Source organism: Chrysochloris asiatica, unplaced genomic scaffold (genome assembly GCF_000296735.1).
Source record: "Chrysochloris asiatica unplaced genomic scaffold, ChrAsi1.0 scaffold00046, whole genome shotgun sequence".
Lineage (NCBI taxonomy): Eukaryota > Metazoa > Chordata > Mammalia > Afrosoricida > Chrysochloridae > Chrysochloris > Chrysochloris asiatica.
The window spans coordinates 14,967,701-14,986,206 of NW_006408564.1; the positions used below are offsets into that span (position 1 = coordinate 14,967,701).

Sequence of the window (18,506 nt, forward strand, 5' to 3'; positions counted from 1 at the left end):
GCCTCATTGTCTCCCTTCTTCTGTTTGTCTGTGTATTCTTTCGCTATCCCTATTGCCGCTGGATCTCCCCTCCTCATGAACCAAACACTCGTGACAACTATGTCGAGAGAAAACCCCGGCAAGATTGTGTGTAAACAGGTTTTGGAAAACCAGTTTTAAATTATTGCTATTTAAAGGAAGGTACCTACTGAGTCTTTCACCAATTTTCTTTGCTCTTTTCACTGGTAACATTTTCAACTCTTCCCTGCATGGACACAGGTGATATGGCCCATCCATATGTCTCTGGATTTTATCGCCTTTGGTATAGATCACAGTATTGACGCAACTGCTGAGGTGGTGGGCATGTGACTGAGGTCTCATCTCCACTGAAACAGTTGCCCCTTTCCTACTCAGTAGTGTATTCTCTAGGCAGTGGCCTCTGTGAAACACATGGATTTCCACTCCTTTCATACCCCTGCCCCAAAACCTTGAAAAACTCCATAATGCTTTTATATCATAGACCCGATTTCTTTACTTGAGCATGTACGCCCTTTGTTCTTGTCAATTTCCCTTATGTTGGCAGTGGATTTATGACTATCCCACATACAACAAAGGAGCTCTGGTAGCGTAGTAGTTCAGCATAGGACGGTTCTGTGGGAGAAAGATGAGGCTTTCCGCTCCCGTGAAGATTTACAGCCTCGGAAACTCTATACGGTGTCGCTGTGAGTCAGAACCGACCCCATGGCACATAACCACCATGTACAACAAGACTGCACTATTGTGACCCATAGGGTTTTTACTGGCTGATTTTCTGTAGTAGTCCTGCCAATCCATCTTTGTCTGCTAGCTCCCCTGTGATTCTCTGAAAAATGAGTGTTGGTAGTGTATGAGGTATATGGGCCAGGAATCGAATTCAGGTCTTTGGCCTCAGAGTTGAGAATTCTACCTTGGAGCTATCACTGTCCTCTACCTGTTGTTATTGCTGTTGCTACTGTTAAGTGCTGTTGACTTGATTCCAACTCATAGTGACCCTGTATAAGGCTTCTAAGAAGTGACTGGTGAGTTTGAACTACCAACTTGTGGTTAGCAGTCCAGTGCTTAAAATTATATACATGGTTGTCTGCCTCTGCCCAGTAAATTCTGTATTTCTTGGGCCTGGAACAATGCCTGGCCCAGGGCATGTCGATGGGAGGGAACCTCAGTGAATCCTACCCAGTGCAGTGCTTTCATGGAAACCCAAATGCTCTGTTTACAGCGCACTTATAAACTATGTTGTTGTTAAGTGCACTTGAGTTGGTTCCAAAACATAGCAACCCTGTATAGGATTTCCAAGCAATGGCTGGTGGGTTTGAACTGCCGATCTTGCAGATAGCAGTTCTGTGCTTATCCTACAGCAACACATCAGAACTCTGTATGAGCTATATAGCAAGTATTATCTTGAATCCAAGACCCCTGGTTACTTAAATGTTGTGTTAAGTGCTGTTGAGTCATTCTGATTCATAGGGACTATGTCATAAGGTTTCCAAGGAGCACTGGTAAGTTTGAACCACCAACCTTGTGGTTCAAACCAACCTTGTGATCTAATGCTTTATCCCACTGCACCACACCAGGACTCTGGTTACTTAAATGGTGGTGGTAGTGGTGGTAGTGTGCCGTGGAGTCGGTTCCAACCCATAGCGACCCTGCACAGGGTTTCTGAGACTGTAAATCGTTATGGGAGCAGAAAGCCTCATCTTTCTCCCATGGAACAACTGATACTTTAGAACTGCTGACCTTGAGATTAACAGCCTGATTTGTAACCACTACACTACCTTCTAAGGAAGACTGTAGAAGAATTGATGCTTTTGAGTTATGATGTTGGAGGAGAGTATTGAAAGTGCCATGGGCTGCCAAAAGAACCAACAGATCTGTGTTGGAAGAAGTGCAGCTAGAATGCTCCTTGGAGGCCAAGATGGCCAAACTTCATCTCTCATACTTCGGACATATTGTCAGGAGGGACCAGTCACTGGAGAAGGATATCATGTTTGGTAAGGTGGAGGGTCAGAGAAAAAGAGGAAGACCCCCAATGAGATGGATTGACCAAGTGGCAGCATCGGTGGACTCAAGTGTGGCAACAGTAGCGAGCTTGGCCCAGGATCGGGCAGTGTTTTGTTCTGCTGTGCATAAGGTCGTTATGGGTCAGTACTGACTCGATGGCACCTAACAACAACAACATGCTACCAGAGCTCCTTGGTTACTTTAATGGTGGTTGGTGGCTATGTGCTGTGGAGTTGGAACAGACTCCTAGTGACCCTGTACAGGGTTTCCGAGGCTGTAAATCTTGATGGGAGCAGAAAGCCTCATCTTTCTCTTGCGGAACAGCTGTTAGTTTCGAACTGCTGACCTTAAGGTTCACAGCCCGATTTGTAACCACTACACTACCAGAGCTCCTTATGGTTACTTTAGTAGACTTGGCTAAATTTCAAAATAGTAAACATCCTAACTTAAACTTCCAACTGAGAGAACAACTTTATGTGTCTTAATGTAAATAAAAACATTTCAGATAATTTAAAATATTTTAAATAAAAAGAACTTATATTCACAAGGAAGAAACAATACTTCTATGATATTTTTCTTTACTAATTTGGTATCTTGGTATCCCAAGATTGGGACAGGGTTTGTCCATAAGGTTGACCTGTTGCATCTACGAAATGAAAATTTGTACACTCTGTGAATCAGTAGTCAGCATTACCTGGGACATTGTTAAAAATGCAAACTCCCGGCTCATTCCAAACCTGCTAAGTCATAATCTACATTTCAACAAGACCCTGAGGGATTTGTACAGACATTAAACTTTGAGAAGCACGATTTTTTACACTCCATTTTGGATATCAAATAGTATGTCTATACTATATATTGGAGTCCTGGTATGGCACTATAGGATAAGCACTGGACCAAAAGGTAACTGAATCATAAGGTTAGTGGTTCAAACTCAGGAGCTGCTCCTTAGAAACCCTATATAGGGTCACTATGAGTCAGTCCCAAATTGATGGCACTTAACAATACAATACATTTAGACATGGAAGAGGTTTGGTTTTAAAAATCATGTTATGAACAAATAGTAATAGTTAAAATATAGTAAATGCTTTCTATGATACGGCACCGTACTGGTGCAGTCCTAATAAGCACTGGATAGCTAACCAAAAGGTTTGTGGTTCAAACCCACCAGCCACTAAGAAAACCTGTGCAGGCTTTCTATTATTAGAAACTGACATGACAGCACTTGACAGCAGCATGTCTGGCTTGGTGCTAAGAGCTTTATCTGGAACTTATGTTTTAATCTTCAAAACAAGTCTGTGAGAGAAGAATCATTATTAGTCCTTTGTCCCCTTTTAAAAAAACTTTTCATTTTGAATTAAGTGAAGGTTTACAAAGCAGATTATAAGTTTTATATTCAACAAATCTTGTACTTCATTTTATCTTAACAACTGCAATCCTTTCAATGCAAGATCACTTAGTCCATTTTCTTCCTGTGTTTCTTCTTGTCATTCCACCTTCCTTGCCTACCCTTCTGAATTCTGTCCTTGGGTAAATGCTGCCCTTTTGATCTAGGATGGCTGGTGATTCTATGGCATGCATACCTCCCTAGTATTGTTGCTGTTTCCCCTGCATAACTAAATATTACTTGGCTGAAAACTGAGCCATGGGGTGACTTCAGCCCCCCCACCTCCAATTTTTTTTTTTTTTAAACAAAGGTAAAGAGAATCCTAGTGTGGCCCTGTAGGATAAGTACTGGACTTAAAGGTCTTTTTTAACTGAAAGGTTGGTGGTTCAAACCCACCAGTCACTCCCTGGAAACCCTATACAGGGTTGCTATTAGTTGGAACTGATACCACGGCACTTAATAACTATGAGAAAGAGGTTAAAAAGGTGGGTGGAGTCGATATGGTAACTTAGGTTTTTAATGTATCAACCCCTCAGTGCTTAGGCTGTTTTCTTGGTGTTGTAGATGGGTAATTTTGACCTGTGGACTCTGGATGTCATGTGATGCTGTGTTGGAAGTTAGGGGATGATGGTCAAGGTCATTATTGTTGGCTGGAAGATAAGGTGGTCTGTTGGGGTGGTACTAGTTCCTGATCATATTTAGATACTGGCCAGTTGCTACAAGTCAAATTTGACTCATGGTGACCCCATGTGTGTCACAGTAAATCTATGCTCTATAGGATTTTGAATGCTCACTTTTTTTTTTTTTTAAACACTCTGCCAAAGTTCTCTTCTGAGTACCTCTGAATGGACTTGAACTTGCAATCTTATGGTTAGCAACCAAGTGCTAACGAAGTTAACTCATTGTACCACCCAGGGACTCCACTTAAGATACTAGAGAGCCACTAACTACCCAGCTCATATGAAACCAACTTCTCTCGTTCATGCCTGTGTTTCAACATGTGTCCAAGGAAGGTTCAGAATTAAATTACCAAGAAGCCCCTCTTTGGTCTTACAAATTTATTGCTGCAAAATCTCAAATTTTTTTAGTGTATATGTTGGAAGTGTAGGCTTTGAGTTAAAAAGGCTCATGTTAAAATTCTTTCTCTGCAACTACCCAGTCATGTAACCTTGAGCAAGTTACATAACCTCTCTCTACTTCAGGATTTCCATGAACAAAAGAGAGATTTTTTTTTCAATTCATTGAGTTAAAGAGGACATTTTCACAATTCTGAAGTTGAGATCCATCTTACATTTGATGGCATGTCACAATTTAGTTGGCAGCCTGGTTTTGTTGATGTTGTTAAGTGCCACTGAGTCAGTTTCAACTCACAGTGACTCAGTATAGAGTTCCCGAGGAATGGCAGGTGGGTTTTAACCACCAACTTTATGGTTCAAATTGACCTTGCAGACCAAAGCTTACCCTACAGCATCACACCAGGTTTCTTTCTTAGCGGTACAAAACTTAGCAATGCAGCTTGTAACTGATGGCATCTTAGATTCCTTAGTAGTATTATGCTTATCTCAGTGGAGTACTGGTGTGGCACTGAAGGATAAGCACTGGACTGTTAAGCACAAGGAGAGTGGTTCAAACCTACCAATCGCTCTTCAGAAACCCTATAAAGGGTCTCAATGAGTCAGAATTGACTCACCAGCACTTAACAACAGCAACAACAATCCTTACAGGACTACTGTGAGAAATGAGCTATGCATGTTAAATACTTGTTATTTTTAGCTGTGGTCTAAATTGGCTTCAGACTCATGATAATCCCACACACAATGGGACGAAGCATAGCCTGGTCCTGCATCCTCCCCATGATCAGCTGTGATGCAGAGGATATTCTTTGGTGGATTGTCTAAAGTTGATCACCAAGGCTTCTTCCTAGTCTAAGTCTACAAGCTCTGCTGAAACCTATTCAGCATCACAAGAGGACAGGAGACAGACAAAAGTACTGACTGGGAACTGAACCCAGGTCTCCCTCATGGAAGACCTGAATTTTGCCATGGAGCCACAACTGAACAAACGAAATTTTCAGCAAATGACAACTGTTATCATCAGTGAAATCATATCTTTCTTTCAGCTGTAAGAGACACTGGTTTCAGAGTTGTTGCTTTGTGGCATATTTGAACCATATCACCCTTCCTTTCAGATATTTCTTGGACACAGTGTTTGAAACATGTTTCTCTTTGCTCCTTTTCTGCCTCTCTTTTTGTAATGTGTAGATGAGGTACTGGTACACAATAAACTCATCATGAAAAGAGTAAGCTTTTCATCCTGCTTACTTAAATGTGTAAAAACATGAAGCATGAAATGGTCCTCATCTTAGAATGGCCTGGGTCTAGACAGGGATGGGATTCACCCTCCCTGGATCTCACTCTGGGAGATGACAGGGTGCCACCACTGGCTTTGCAGTACGTATTGTGGATATTGTACACCTAAATGTCTCTTTCTCTCCTTTGACAGGCCTTGGACTTTAGGACATTTGTCTGGAGGTAGGAAAAGATACAGAACCTTGAAACCACAGAATCTGCTTGGATGGGTTTGGATCTGTTCTGATGGGTTTGTTTGATCTACTCTGGAAGGCTTCTGTCAGTTAGAAGATAACATAAGTCCTCAGTTCTTCAACAAAATCAGGGAACCCCAAACACCCATGGAAAGGTTTCACGATGGAAAAATGTTGACCATGATTTGGTTTGAGAAAGGGTTTCTCTGTCTTTTTGGTGGTCATTCTATATTAAAAGTTGTAAGTATTTTTGGGTTTATCCATTGAATAAAAAAGATACTGTGTAAAAGGCCACCAAGGCCTGTTGGAAAGCCTACATTGTAGAAAGAGACAAAAAAGCATGGGGTCTGAATTTAGACACGTTGTTATTAAAGGCTATGGAGTCACTTCTGACTCATAGAGAACTGTATAGGGTTTCCGAAGAGTAACCGGTGGGTTAGAGCCACCAACTTTGCAGTTAGCAGTCTAGGATTTATCCTATGGTACCACACTGGGTTAAAATTCTAGTGTAAAAAGTCACATTTCCTCTCTGAATATCAGCAAAGTCACCTGCAAAAGTAACAAAAATAAATCCTTCCTTATGGGATTAAAGTAAAGATTAAATAGGAGAATTCATGTAAGTCTCCAGCACAGTATCTGGGGCCATAGGTGTGCGATCTCTGTTTATTTATCTACCTAGCTATTTATCTAACTATCTTTTTGCAAATACTTGGCATATTTTAAGAAAAACATTTTATCTTAAATTCTACTGGAATCATTATGATGCTCAGAAAATTATGCAAGTATTTAGCCAAGAACTGAGGCAAAATGGCAGCGGTAGTGTAGACTTTCTCAGAGATTTCTGGGTTCAGAATGTGTGACAGTTGAAATGGAAATGTATCTTAAATAAAAGAATTCATTTGCAGGAGTCACAGTTTTTCTTTCAAAGAGTAGCAGCCCTTTGCTTCTCTCTCTCTCTCTTTTTAGCTACTGTAATTAAACTGAACATTTACTTCCTAATAATGCCACGAGACAGAAAGCATAAGTCCGTAGAAATGCCATCTGCAGACTCCTGTAGACATTCAAAGCACAGCCTGAGCAAAGGTTGCCTGCATTCCAGTCTTCAGCATCCTACCCTATGCTGTCTTGCTCATGTAACTCCAGCTGTGCTCTGCCACCTGTATCCAGTTAGTCGTACCTACCCCTCCATGCACTCATTCTTTAAGGAAACTGGTAAGTAGGAGAGGGGGTGAGAGGAAACATCGAAAGGGCAAGAAAGATGTACTTATGATGATTATTATGATTGAGATCCGATATGCCTAGAAAAGGTCCTAGACATACTAAACTTCAAATTCATCTTAGACTTGAACGTGTAGCTCCAGTTTTACTCTTATCACTCTTCTTCAATGAACTCTCTCGATTACTGACAGTGCGATCTTTTGAGATCGCCAAACCTCTCCTTGATTAAAAAGCCTTCAATGGCGGCTAACTTTTTGAAGTGTGAGCTGTGGACTTTTTTTTCCCACATACATGTGCAATAATTGGCAACAATTTCAGGTTAAAGATCCCTAGACTGTAGGACGCAGTCTGAACTCTGTGTTATTATGATGTAGAAAAACCTTTGAGATCTTGCCCCTGCCTCCTCCCTTGCCACCATTACCTCTGTCATCATTTCACCCTGTTTTCAGCCACTTTGAAGTACAGGGTAGTTAAGAATGTAACCCCTGCCTGGGCTCAGACACCAGCTACTGGTGTATTTTATTTGAAATACATATATTTCAAGTGTATGTTATTGAACCTTTCTGTGCCTTAGTTTCCTAATCTCTAAAATGGCAATAATAATAGTACCTAAGGAGCTCTGGTAGCATAGTGGTTATGAATCGAGCTGTGAACCTCAAGGCCAGCAGTTCAAAACTACCAGCTGTTCCTCAGGAAAAAGATGAGGCTTTCTGCTCCTGTAAAGATTTACAGCCTCAGAAACCCTATACAGGGTCGCTATGAGTCGGAACCGACTCCACGGCACATAGCAACAACAACCTCATAAAGGGTTGTGAGTATTAAATGAGTTAATGCATAAAAACTACTTAGAATCTTACTTGGTAATACTATACATTCAACAAGTATTCACTATCTCTGTTAACTGTATATATTTATGCATTTTCATATACATATTACTCCATCTATCTGGAAATCCTTTCCACTTGCCAGCCTTAGCTTCCCTTGACCAATTCTAACTCATCTTTTATGGGTCAGCACAATCCTCCTCACCCTTGTGAAGACTTTCAGTTTTCTAACAATGGTCCATCCTTCTTGCATTTAACTCTACCAATATGTATTGCAGTAAACTGAGTTTGTAACACAGACATATGCACTACCTGTACACATGTTCCTTTTGTTTTGGGGTTCCTTGATTTTTAACACAGTACCTGGCACATGATAGACTCCCACCAAGTACTTAAGGAATAAATGATTGAATGAATGAATGAATGAATGAATACCTTCTCTATCAGAGAGCGAAAAAACCTCCTGTATCTGGAACACAAGATAGCGTGTCTTCAAATAGTAATCACTAGCCTGTGGCTTTGCATTTGCTCAAAAATATCTTCTGAACTGATCTGAAATATGCTTGAACTACTGTTACTTTTCCTTAAACGATGCTCAATCATCTTTTGAGATCCTTTAGGCTTTAAAGACTTTGGTCAATACTACATAGATATTAAAGTTTTAAGTGATAGCCTTCCTCACAGTATGCTCAGAAGTTGTGGAACCAAACAAGAAGAACATTTTCAAAGCCAGAGACTTTTCTAATAACTTCACTCTCATAAAACTTCTGTCTAGTGGCCTCCTGGTCTGCCACCCTGCTCACCCCTTCTGCCTCATCACATGAGACATACAAGAACAACATGGACACACTTCCCTGTGTCTTCGCTGATACACATTCATCAAAGAACACAAACTTCTCAATAGGGCAGAAAACAGAAAAAAGAAATGAAAAACAGAAAAGAAGGATTAGATTGGCTCGGTAACTTTTAAGAAACAAAACAAAACAACAAACACATGAGGCCAAATCACTGGAATCCTGAAACCAAAGGTGAAATGAAGCTCCGTAGCAAACCAGAATTCTGTTCCTTCAAAGCTTATCCCTTAAGGAAATTCTGCTTTATAAAGTTCATCATCTACTGGGCATGAGATATAGTTAGACAGCACAAATTAACTCCTTAAGTACTATTGCAACTCCACAGCAGTCTCTGGGAGTACATTCCTTAAGGAGCTCTTAAAAAAACAAAAGTAGAAACAAAAACTAAATGTAAGTCAACAGTCCTGATAGTTTAGAATGCATATACAATTGGTTCACCTGCGTCCTTTTGATTCTCTATATGAAAGAGAGAGCACAACAAGGAGAGAAGAGAGAGAGAAACAAGAACACATATGCAGGATTAATGAGCAAGTGGACCACAATGCCCCCCACTTATGTGTGATACATGATATCGGAAAAACAAAAAAAGGTTGCCCTTGGGTTCCCACCACCCGAAGTGTGGGGGTCAGCAAAAAAAGGCTCCTTCACAGAGGTGGAAAATGCTGCACAAATAGAAAATTAGTAAAATCAAGTTTAATATGAAATCAAGCTATGAAACATACATGAACTCTCCAAGTGACAATTAAGTCATATGTTCTAGCCAGCGCTTAGAGGACAAGGACAGGTCAAAATCTCCAGAGAGAACAAGGAAAAGTATCCCAGCTTGAGAGAGAACAGGCAGGAGGCATATAAGATCAGATTTTCATAGAGAATGGACCACCTTGTGTGATCTCATACCCATAATCGTGTTGACATCTTAAACATGGAAAAGAAGGCATGACTTTGCCCCAAATGTCCTTTTTCTGACACCTAAAGCATTGTTCCCCAGCCTAGCTGCTACCTTTGGATTGTGTACCAGTGACAAGCACTTTACAAATTGGGGTTACACACAAGCAAAGTAAAAATGCATTCAGGTCACAGACAGAGAATAACTGAAAAACTTACAGACAAATCTGAGTTTATCACAAACAAATGGCTTAATTGTCTAACCTGTTTTAGGCTGATAATAAGTGACTGGGCTTCTCACACTGGGTTTCACAGACAGAACCAACAGACAAGCCAATGCTAAAAAACTTGAAGCAAGGAGAGTGAGTTGGTTTGGATCTGGATTTTCTTGAAATAATGAAAACAGAAAGAGTGAGGACAGCATGGCGAGGAGGTGGTAGGTACTCACGAATGGTTAAATCCATCACTTGGGAGGCCAAGCAGAAGACAGGATGCTCATACATTTCTCTCTTTTTCCCTATAAAAGAGGATTTGGGCATGCAAGAGGCTTAGGTCAGAGGTAAAGAGGTTAAAGTTCATAGGTTAGAGGAAAACGTTACATTAGCTCAAAGGAAAATAGCCACAGAGTATTTTGGGATTGACACAGGATAAAAGAAAAAAAGGAGTTCCAAAATTGGAGATCTACTGGATTAACCATTCAGCATGCCGTGAGTCACGAGAGAGATTGTGACCATGATTTTACACGTCTCTTTAGAGTTGTTTGCAAGAATACAATGACCAAAAACATCATGAGTAGAGGGAAACAGAATTTCATCGATTTAAGGCTCCAAGATACTAAGGGTTTCAGACTTTAGTATCTAAGGCTCTTGAGGTATTTCTTCATAAACATAGTCTCCAACAATAGTACCACAACTTCTTTCCAAAATTCTCAGGTAACTAAGCTCTTAATGCTCACAGAAGGGACTCAAATGTCAACATGGAAGATTTCTTTTCTGAGGAAAGGATCGGAACCTTGTAAAAGAAAGTTGTCTGGCATTAATATCTTTAAAGCTGCAACGTCTCAGCCTACAGTGGACTATGTTCATGAAAGAAAACCTGATACATGCAGCCAGAGGATGTTGGGTTGTCTGAATTAACAATCCCAGCATGCTTTGAAATTGGTGTCACAGCCACTTTTGCAGAGGTAACGTCAAAATGTGGCTGAGCCAATCACGGACAAGGAAGGAGAGAAGCGGAAAAGAGCAGGTAGTGTGGAATGAGGTACTTCTCTGAAAAGAGAGTTGGAAAAAAAGGATTGGTTTCTTCAAAGAATCCCCAGACCTAAAAGTCACAGTGCAAAAGATAATTAACACAACCAAGAAGAATTGAGGCACAAAAGGAAATTACAGACTAGCTGATCTACTTTGGAAATGAATGCATTTTTACTTACAGATCTTAAGTTTGTTTTTGGATATATTTATCTGAAAGAAGAGAGCAGATCTTACCAAGAGACTAGTCATAGATAGACCAAGACCTATAAGGCAGCAGCCACATGGCAACCAAACGTTTCTTGATCCCAGCCCATGTCTGGCCTTGCCTAGAATGATTAGGTATCCAGTTGACTTTACCAAATACAATCAATTATTATGTCCTGGGAAGGTGACTGCTGGAACAATTATTTACTTATATCGCCTTTCCACGATCTTCTTGTTTCTCTATTTTTGTCACTCATTACCAAGTCAAGAGTTGATAAACATCCTTTTAGTGCCCAATTCTTAAGTGTTTCTCCCTGGATGCATAACAATGAATTCATTACCACTGGTACACAATTTGCATCGTCAGACAGACAAAATTGAAAGAGGGAGGCCATGTAATGTACAGAACGTTGTGAATTTGACATGATCGCAACCTAATTTGCTGAGGAAACAAGGACTTTGGCAAGATAAATGATGGGGTTTGTTTGGTTAGATCTTTTTTTTTTTTTTTTTATTACAAATTTTTTTCTAGTCATGTCCTGAGGGCAGACAATGTGCATTGTTTGGATTTTCATCAGGAGCGTGTTTCATGTGTGAGAGAACATCAGATTCCAGAGTACGACACATTGAGTTTTGCACACAGAACTTCCACATTTATACACTTACACCACTGGTCAAGTTGGGTGTGGCTTTCAAATCACCCTATAGCAGCCAATAAGGTAACAATGAAAAGTGATTAATACCTTTGTGAATATATAGGTCCCAAAGAACCACATCTTCTCAAGTAGAGTTTACTCAAAGAGCCTTTGGGATAACTACTAAGTCATTAGTGACCACTTCCCCTAAATCTTAAGAGGATAGTGGTCACAATCATTCTAGGTTTAGCACGGCAACAACAAATGAGATCTAGATTAATCCTGGAGCCATCATAAATGGCCGGACACTAACCTGCCATCAAGTTTGAAATACTACCAAAACATACACTATTTCCAAGGGACAAGAAAGAGTTAAGCAAAACCCCAGTGTTTCTTTATGAAGTTCTTGCTTTTCTCTCAGTGCAACCAGCAGTGGACAACAAACAGTTCCATTTTTCTCTAGTTAAAAAAGGTAGGCAAGCCTACAGAACTCTTTGATAGGAAAATATTGACCACAGATGAGATACTTAGGGTCAACACAGCCTCTCAGAAGAAACTTACTTAATCTGGTAATGTCCTATCTTCAATATTCCACCCACCCCCCAACAAAGTTTAATTCCTGAGCCCCTGTTCTTTAATTCATTTATTTGGTCACAGACAAGGAAGATTTTATATTTCAAATACTTTCCAGTTTCTGCATAATAATGAATACCCCGATGGACTGATTTCTCATGCCCATCAGATAAGACAGAGACTTTCCCAGGGAGGCATACTAATTTTTAAATTCAAAACTGAGGCAGAGGAAGCCTTACCTTCAATTTTGGCGTACTCTGAGAGTCGAGAGTAGTTGACTAAAGCAGCTTGTTCTAGACATTTACGGATGACTGTTTTTACCTCCTCTTGAGGAACTGGGGTAACAATATCTTTCATCAAAACCTTTAGGTGAGGAAAACCAAAAGGATTATTAACAGGGTTCAAAGAGATAAATGACTCATGTGTAAATCTCAGAGAATTCATGTTTAGAATGGGTTGTGATGCTTCCTTGTGACTTCCTACTAATTTAGAACCATCTGGAAAGAAAGAACACCAGAAATGCAATGTGCATTTAGGATGGCAAAGCTCATTCAAGTATCAGGGCTAGTAGTATACAATGTGTAGTGTGTCTTCAATATGCCCAACGATTTGGGAGTCTGGGGATGAAATAGCTGGAATTTGATAAGTTCCTCACTTTTCTCCTGATATTTGATAAACTATAAATAAATCCTTCAGATATTACAAACTACGTCATTACAATTCTATCCATGTTTCAATACATACACAATCTGTCTTAGACTTTCATTCTTACCCTTTCCAAGAGTGAGAGAGTAGCTTTTAAAGCACCTTCAGGTCGACCAAATGGAAAGCAATACCTAAAAAAGACGTAAGATTCTTTAGGTTAGCCATAGCTATTCCATTTTTCATGAAATATGCTGCAATTTGATCCCTATAGCAACTCCAAGGAATGGAAGATGCTTTTTGTCATGTTGTGTTACGTTAATCTGAATGCACTCCATATATGTGAATATAATACATGTGTATGTGTGAATAATGACTAAAGAGGGACTCTGCATTCAGAGTGAGGACAAAAGGCTGTGTTTAGATTTGTATTGTAAAGGAGAACCATTTGTTAATTCAAATATGACCCTCCTTCTTATTACAGAAACCAGCTGAATTCAAACACACTGAAATCCCCAAAGGATTAAAATATTAAATAGAGGAGTGTACTGAGACCTAAGTCATGATTCTGCTGTATTTCCTTGCTCATGTTTTTTAATTACAACTGGACCTTATGTTACTGGTGAAGCATCTAACATATATGTAGTGTTGTTGTTAAGTGCCATCCAGTTGGTTATGACTTGTAACAACTTTGAATAGGGTTTCCAAGGAGCAACTGGTGGGTTTGAAACACCAACCTTGTGGTTACCAGTCCAGTGCTTATCCTACTATTACACCACACCAGGACTCCATATGTAGTGTTGTTGTTAACTGCTGTTGAGTTGGTTCTGACTCATAGTGATCCTGTATAGGGTTTCCAAGGAGAGGCTGGTGGGTTTGAACCACCAACCTTGTGGTTCTAACTGACCTTGTGATCCAGTGCTTTACCCTACAGAACCACACCAAGACTCCATGCGTAGTGTTGTGTTGTTGTTGTTGTTCCAACTCATAGCAGCCCTTTCAGGGTTTCCAAGGAGTGGCTGGTGAATACAAACTACCAACTTTGTGGTTCAAATGGACCTTGATATTCAGTGCTTTATCCTATAACGCTACACCAGAACTCCAGCATAGTGTAGTATACTATAGTGTAATAAAATGTAATGTAATGTAATGTAACATAACAAATATATGACCAATAAAGATTTATCGAGGTAGATTTTGATGGCACAGATAGACTCTGGCAGGTACCACTCTATTACTATTTCAGGTTGACAACTTGTTCATCAGGACACTGATCCTCCATGGTACAAAGGGGTAAGAACTACTTAAACTCAGGCTATCTGCTTCTTCCACTTTACAGGGGCATCATTGTGGCCAAGGAACTTGGGTAAGTAACTCTCTGAGCCTTAGTTTACTTCTTGTTTACATGAGAATTATAATAACTACCATACAACATTAAGAAAATCTAAAATATGAATGAATGCTTGTCCAGCCTTTTGTCTTATGGTACATGATGAACATGGTACTGTAGGATCAGCACTGGATCATGAACCATAACGTCGGCAGTTCAAACTCACCAGCCGCTCCTTGGAAGCCCTAAACAGGGTTCCTGTGAGTCGTCACCGACTCCACGGCATTTATCATCAACAACAATTACTATTGTGAAATCATCAGTGTAGCATTGTTGCTGTTGTTGTGTGTCATCCAGTTGATTCTGACTTGCAGTGACTCCAGAGGGCTGAGGGGGGGGCGGTCACAGTTTCCTGGGTGCATTTAGAGCAGAGTGGATGGCAGGAATGCATTGGCAGGTCTCTTCTCCTGCAGATTGGCTGTTGAGCTCCAACTGCAGAGCTTTCAGTTAGCAGCTGTGCACTTAACTGTTGCACTGCCAGGTTCTTTCTTTGCAAAGCTAGCTAGTGGGACTCCACTGTCTTCCTTCCTTGGTCATTCTGATTTATTTCATGGATATTTTTAACTATTTTATTCAGGGAGCTGGAAATTCAACTTTTAATAGTGAATTGATGAGCAAGGTCAGCTTACATAAGGAAGGTTTGGTTGTTTTAATGGAATGAAAATGAACTTAGAAATCCAAAGTCTCTTGTCATTGTAGAACCATGTCCCCCTGTTCTGCTTTGATTTATTTCTAAATGCCCAATATGTCTTTGATAGCTTTACACCTTTTGAAAATCAAGCCTTTTCTTTGTTCCTTCCTGATAAAGGAGATCTGGTGGTGTACTTGTTACTAGTCAGGCTGCTAATCTCACGGTCAGCAGTTTGAAACGACCAATTTTATGAGGGAGAAAGATGAGGCTTTCTGCTTCTATCAAGAATTACAACCTCAGAAACCCTATGAAGGGTTGCTATGAAGTGGAACTGACTCCATGGCAAACCACCACCACCACCCTCCCTGATTAGTCCCTGAACCAAAACCCTTACCTAAAATGTGTAATCTGGTTTTCCAACAGAACCCGGAGTCTCTCTTTGATTTCTTCAAAACGTTCTTTTTCTTCAACAGTCACGGTTCCAATTCCATCAGGTCTGAAAGAAGATTATGTCATGAAATGACAAGCCCTCATATGCTGATACCATCAAATCAAATCTCGAGCACGAGGAAACTGTCCATTTGAGACGAAACAATGATCATTATCGATGTGACCATAAAAGATGCCCCACTGTTCAGCGTGAGATACTAAAAGGTATTGCTTGCTAATTTTTAGATGAATGTTTTGCAGAACTGTTATGTCATTTATTGTACAATGGTTACTATACAAACTGGTGGTTTAAAAGACCAGACCAATCACACATCTGGCCCACATCTCTGTCTCTTGTAGGTATCTGTTTTTATGACCCCAGAATTAGACACAAATTACTAGGAAAACCAGGTGCTTTATAAGTGTGTCTCTTGCTGGGTGTTTAACATGTTTAAATGACTTAATTTCCAGATTGTAATTATATATATATTCCGATAAAGAAACCTGATATGGTGCTGTAGGGTAAGCCTTGGACTGCTAACCGCAAGGTTGGCGGTTCAAGGGCACGAGCTGCTCCTTGGAAACACTATACAGGGTAGCTATGAGTTAGAACTAACTCAGTGGCACTTAACAACAACAACAACAACATGTGTTAACTGAACAACAACTCACGGATGTTTTACAATCTTAGCAGACTGTTGCTCAGTGTCATAAAAAAAGAAATACCCTAGCACAAATAGGTGAATTTCAGTTTAATCACAGTATTCTCAAAGTTTGGATTCACCATCAATTTCACACACATTTCCTCTACTTGTTATGAGCCATTCAGGTTGGAAAATATGAAAGGAGGATGCATATTTATAGCCCAAATTAATCGGTGCCAAATTAGATGCAGGATAATCTGACCCATTCAAAGACTTCAGCTTTCCAGATCCCGTAGTGACTTGTTTTGACTACTGGCTGAGTCAGTTTGCAGACTGGTGCGTCACTATGAAACTTCTATTGGAACATTCTTCAGTTTGCAAATGCAAGTCATCTTGAGACCAAACAAATGGTCTTATTTATAGGACTTCTCAAGGATTCGGCATAAGTTGGGAAAATCTTGTATACTAGACCAGTTTGACTACACTAAAGACTTGGCAAATGATTACAATGTACCTCCTGTTAGGGGTTAATCGGTCACTTCCCTTCTTTTCCAATAATAAAAGTACCCTATTTGAAAAATGGGAAAGCTCTCTCCTCCCCCACTTTACAAAAAGCACCCACCAAAATCCTATGCAGTTCATTCCTTCACATTCCCCTGAATAGAAAGGAAGAAAGCAGGCAAAATAGTCACTATCCTGAGGACTGTTGGAATCTAGAAAGGTGCCTAAAATTTTCATAGTTTCTGGTGAAATCTCAAATGTGCATTTACAAACTTTATTTAAAAAATTGTTTTTTTAAAGCATGACATGCCCATGAATCTGTACTTAAATCTCATGAGCAATGCAATGACCCCCATCAAATGCATGTGATACTTTCTGAGGTAACATATCATGTCTGTTACAGACAACCGGCATGTGTATGTATGTATGCACACATTTGGTTTCTGGGGAAGGGAGCCATTTTAAGCATTTTGTTTCTTAGCAGGGGATTAACACAGAGAAAAATGCCATGAAATTTAATTTACAGTTTAGGGGGAAACATGGAAACATTTTGCATGGACAGTCCAAGAGGTCTGTGGCCATTACTAGGAGATAGATCTCATTTGGTACCCAAGAATCCTTCTAAGGCTATTGGACATTTAGAAGGCAGCTTTTAGATCTGCACTTGGATGATAAAGCAGGCAGTCTTTACAGAGCATTTAGTAGTTAATTCTCACTACAAAGAGTACTGTTATAAAGGTAAAACTTTATTATTATTATTATTTTCCTTTTGTTCTGACGATTTAGATTATAATTATCAAAGGTATTAGAAAGCAACTTCCATTTCCCTGCTAACCTCTCCTTGGACTATTTTCTGAGTATTGTTAATCTCACCATTTTAAAAAGGTAAACAAGTATCAAATTATTTTTATAGTCTCTTCTCAAATTTGCTTTTTAATCGCTATGTCATGTGACTAGTTTTATTTTAAAATACATGAGACAAACTAAGTTTATTAAGTCTGTAATGTACCAGAGAAGAGTTTATCAACAAAAACAGGTGATAAAACGAATCACATTGAATGTAAATGTAATTGCAAGAGTGCCTCTGACATAGCATTGATAACAGGATGCTATTTTACAAACTGAGAAAAAGACGTGAAGAAATAATCTAATTTGTCAAAAGCTACAGGTTGTAACTATATCAACTAAAAAGCAAAAATACCATTTTTAGGGCTTTGATTTCACTTAATTGCTTTAGAAATTTCTGCAAAGCATCAATTTCTTTTTACGCCGACCTCTAAAATTGGCAATGTTAATTGTACAGGTTTAGACAGATCTCCATGGAGCCCTGCATTGAAAAATCCTGATAAAATATTTTTTCACAGAAACAATAAAATACCTTTGCCTAGGCCAGTAGTTTTTAAATTTGAGCATGCCTCAGAATCATCTAGGGGGTTTGTGAGAGGCCAGACTTCTAGGCCACACACCAGAGTTTCTGGCTCAGCAGTTCTGAGATTAGACCCGAAAATCTGCATTTCTAACAGTTCTCTAGTGTTTGGGGACCACATTTTGAGAACCAGTGTTCTAGAGCAAGAAACAACTTGGTGGGTGGCTCTTTCAGTGGCTGCAAGGGTATGTTTCCAGTTTTAGTCCGGAGTAACTTTGAAACTGAAAAGGTACTGCAAGCCAGAAAAAGATGGTAGATCGGGTGGAAGTGTAGTGACGAGCTCTGCCGAGAACACACAGAATACAAGACCAAGAAGGCTCAGGGAATGGTCCCAGAACTCTGAACCACATATAAAGGAATATTTAGAAGGTTGGAAGACTTACAGCTGGGAACTTTGTGGCAGAAGCAAGAAATCCATTGCTACCTGGTTTGGGACACTCAGCTGCTCCAGGAGC

The 18,506-nt window shown here is 39.8% G+C and overlaps 1 protein-coding gene across 1 annotated transcript in view; it reads right to left on the bottom strand.

The window, feature by feature from the left end:
- The window catches only part of CADPS (Ca++-dependent secretion activator), a 755,300-nt gene that overhangs the window by 132,038 nt on the left and 604,756 nt on the right, over nt 1-18,506 (bottom strand). Inside the window, exons 15-18 of the mRNA XM_006862100.1 lie at nt 15,446-15,547; nt 13,161-13,224; nt 12,628-12,751; nt 9,280-9,297 (exon numbers count right to left, since the gene is read on the bottom strand). Coding sequence (XP_006862162.1) covers nt 9,280-9,297; nt 12,628-12,751; nt 13,161-13,224; nt 15,446-15,547 — 308 coding nt within the window. The remainder of the gene's footprint in view (nt 1-9,279; nt 9,298-12,627; nt 12,752-13,160; nt 13,225-15,445; nt 15,548-18,506) is intronic.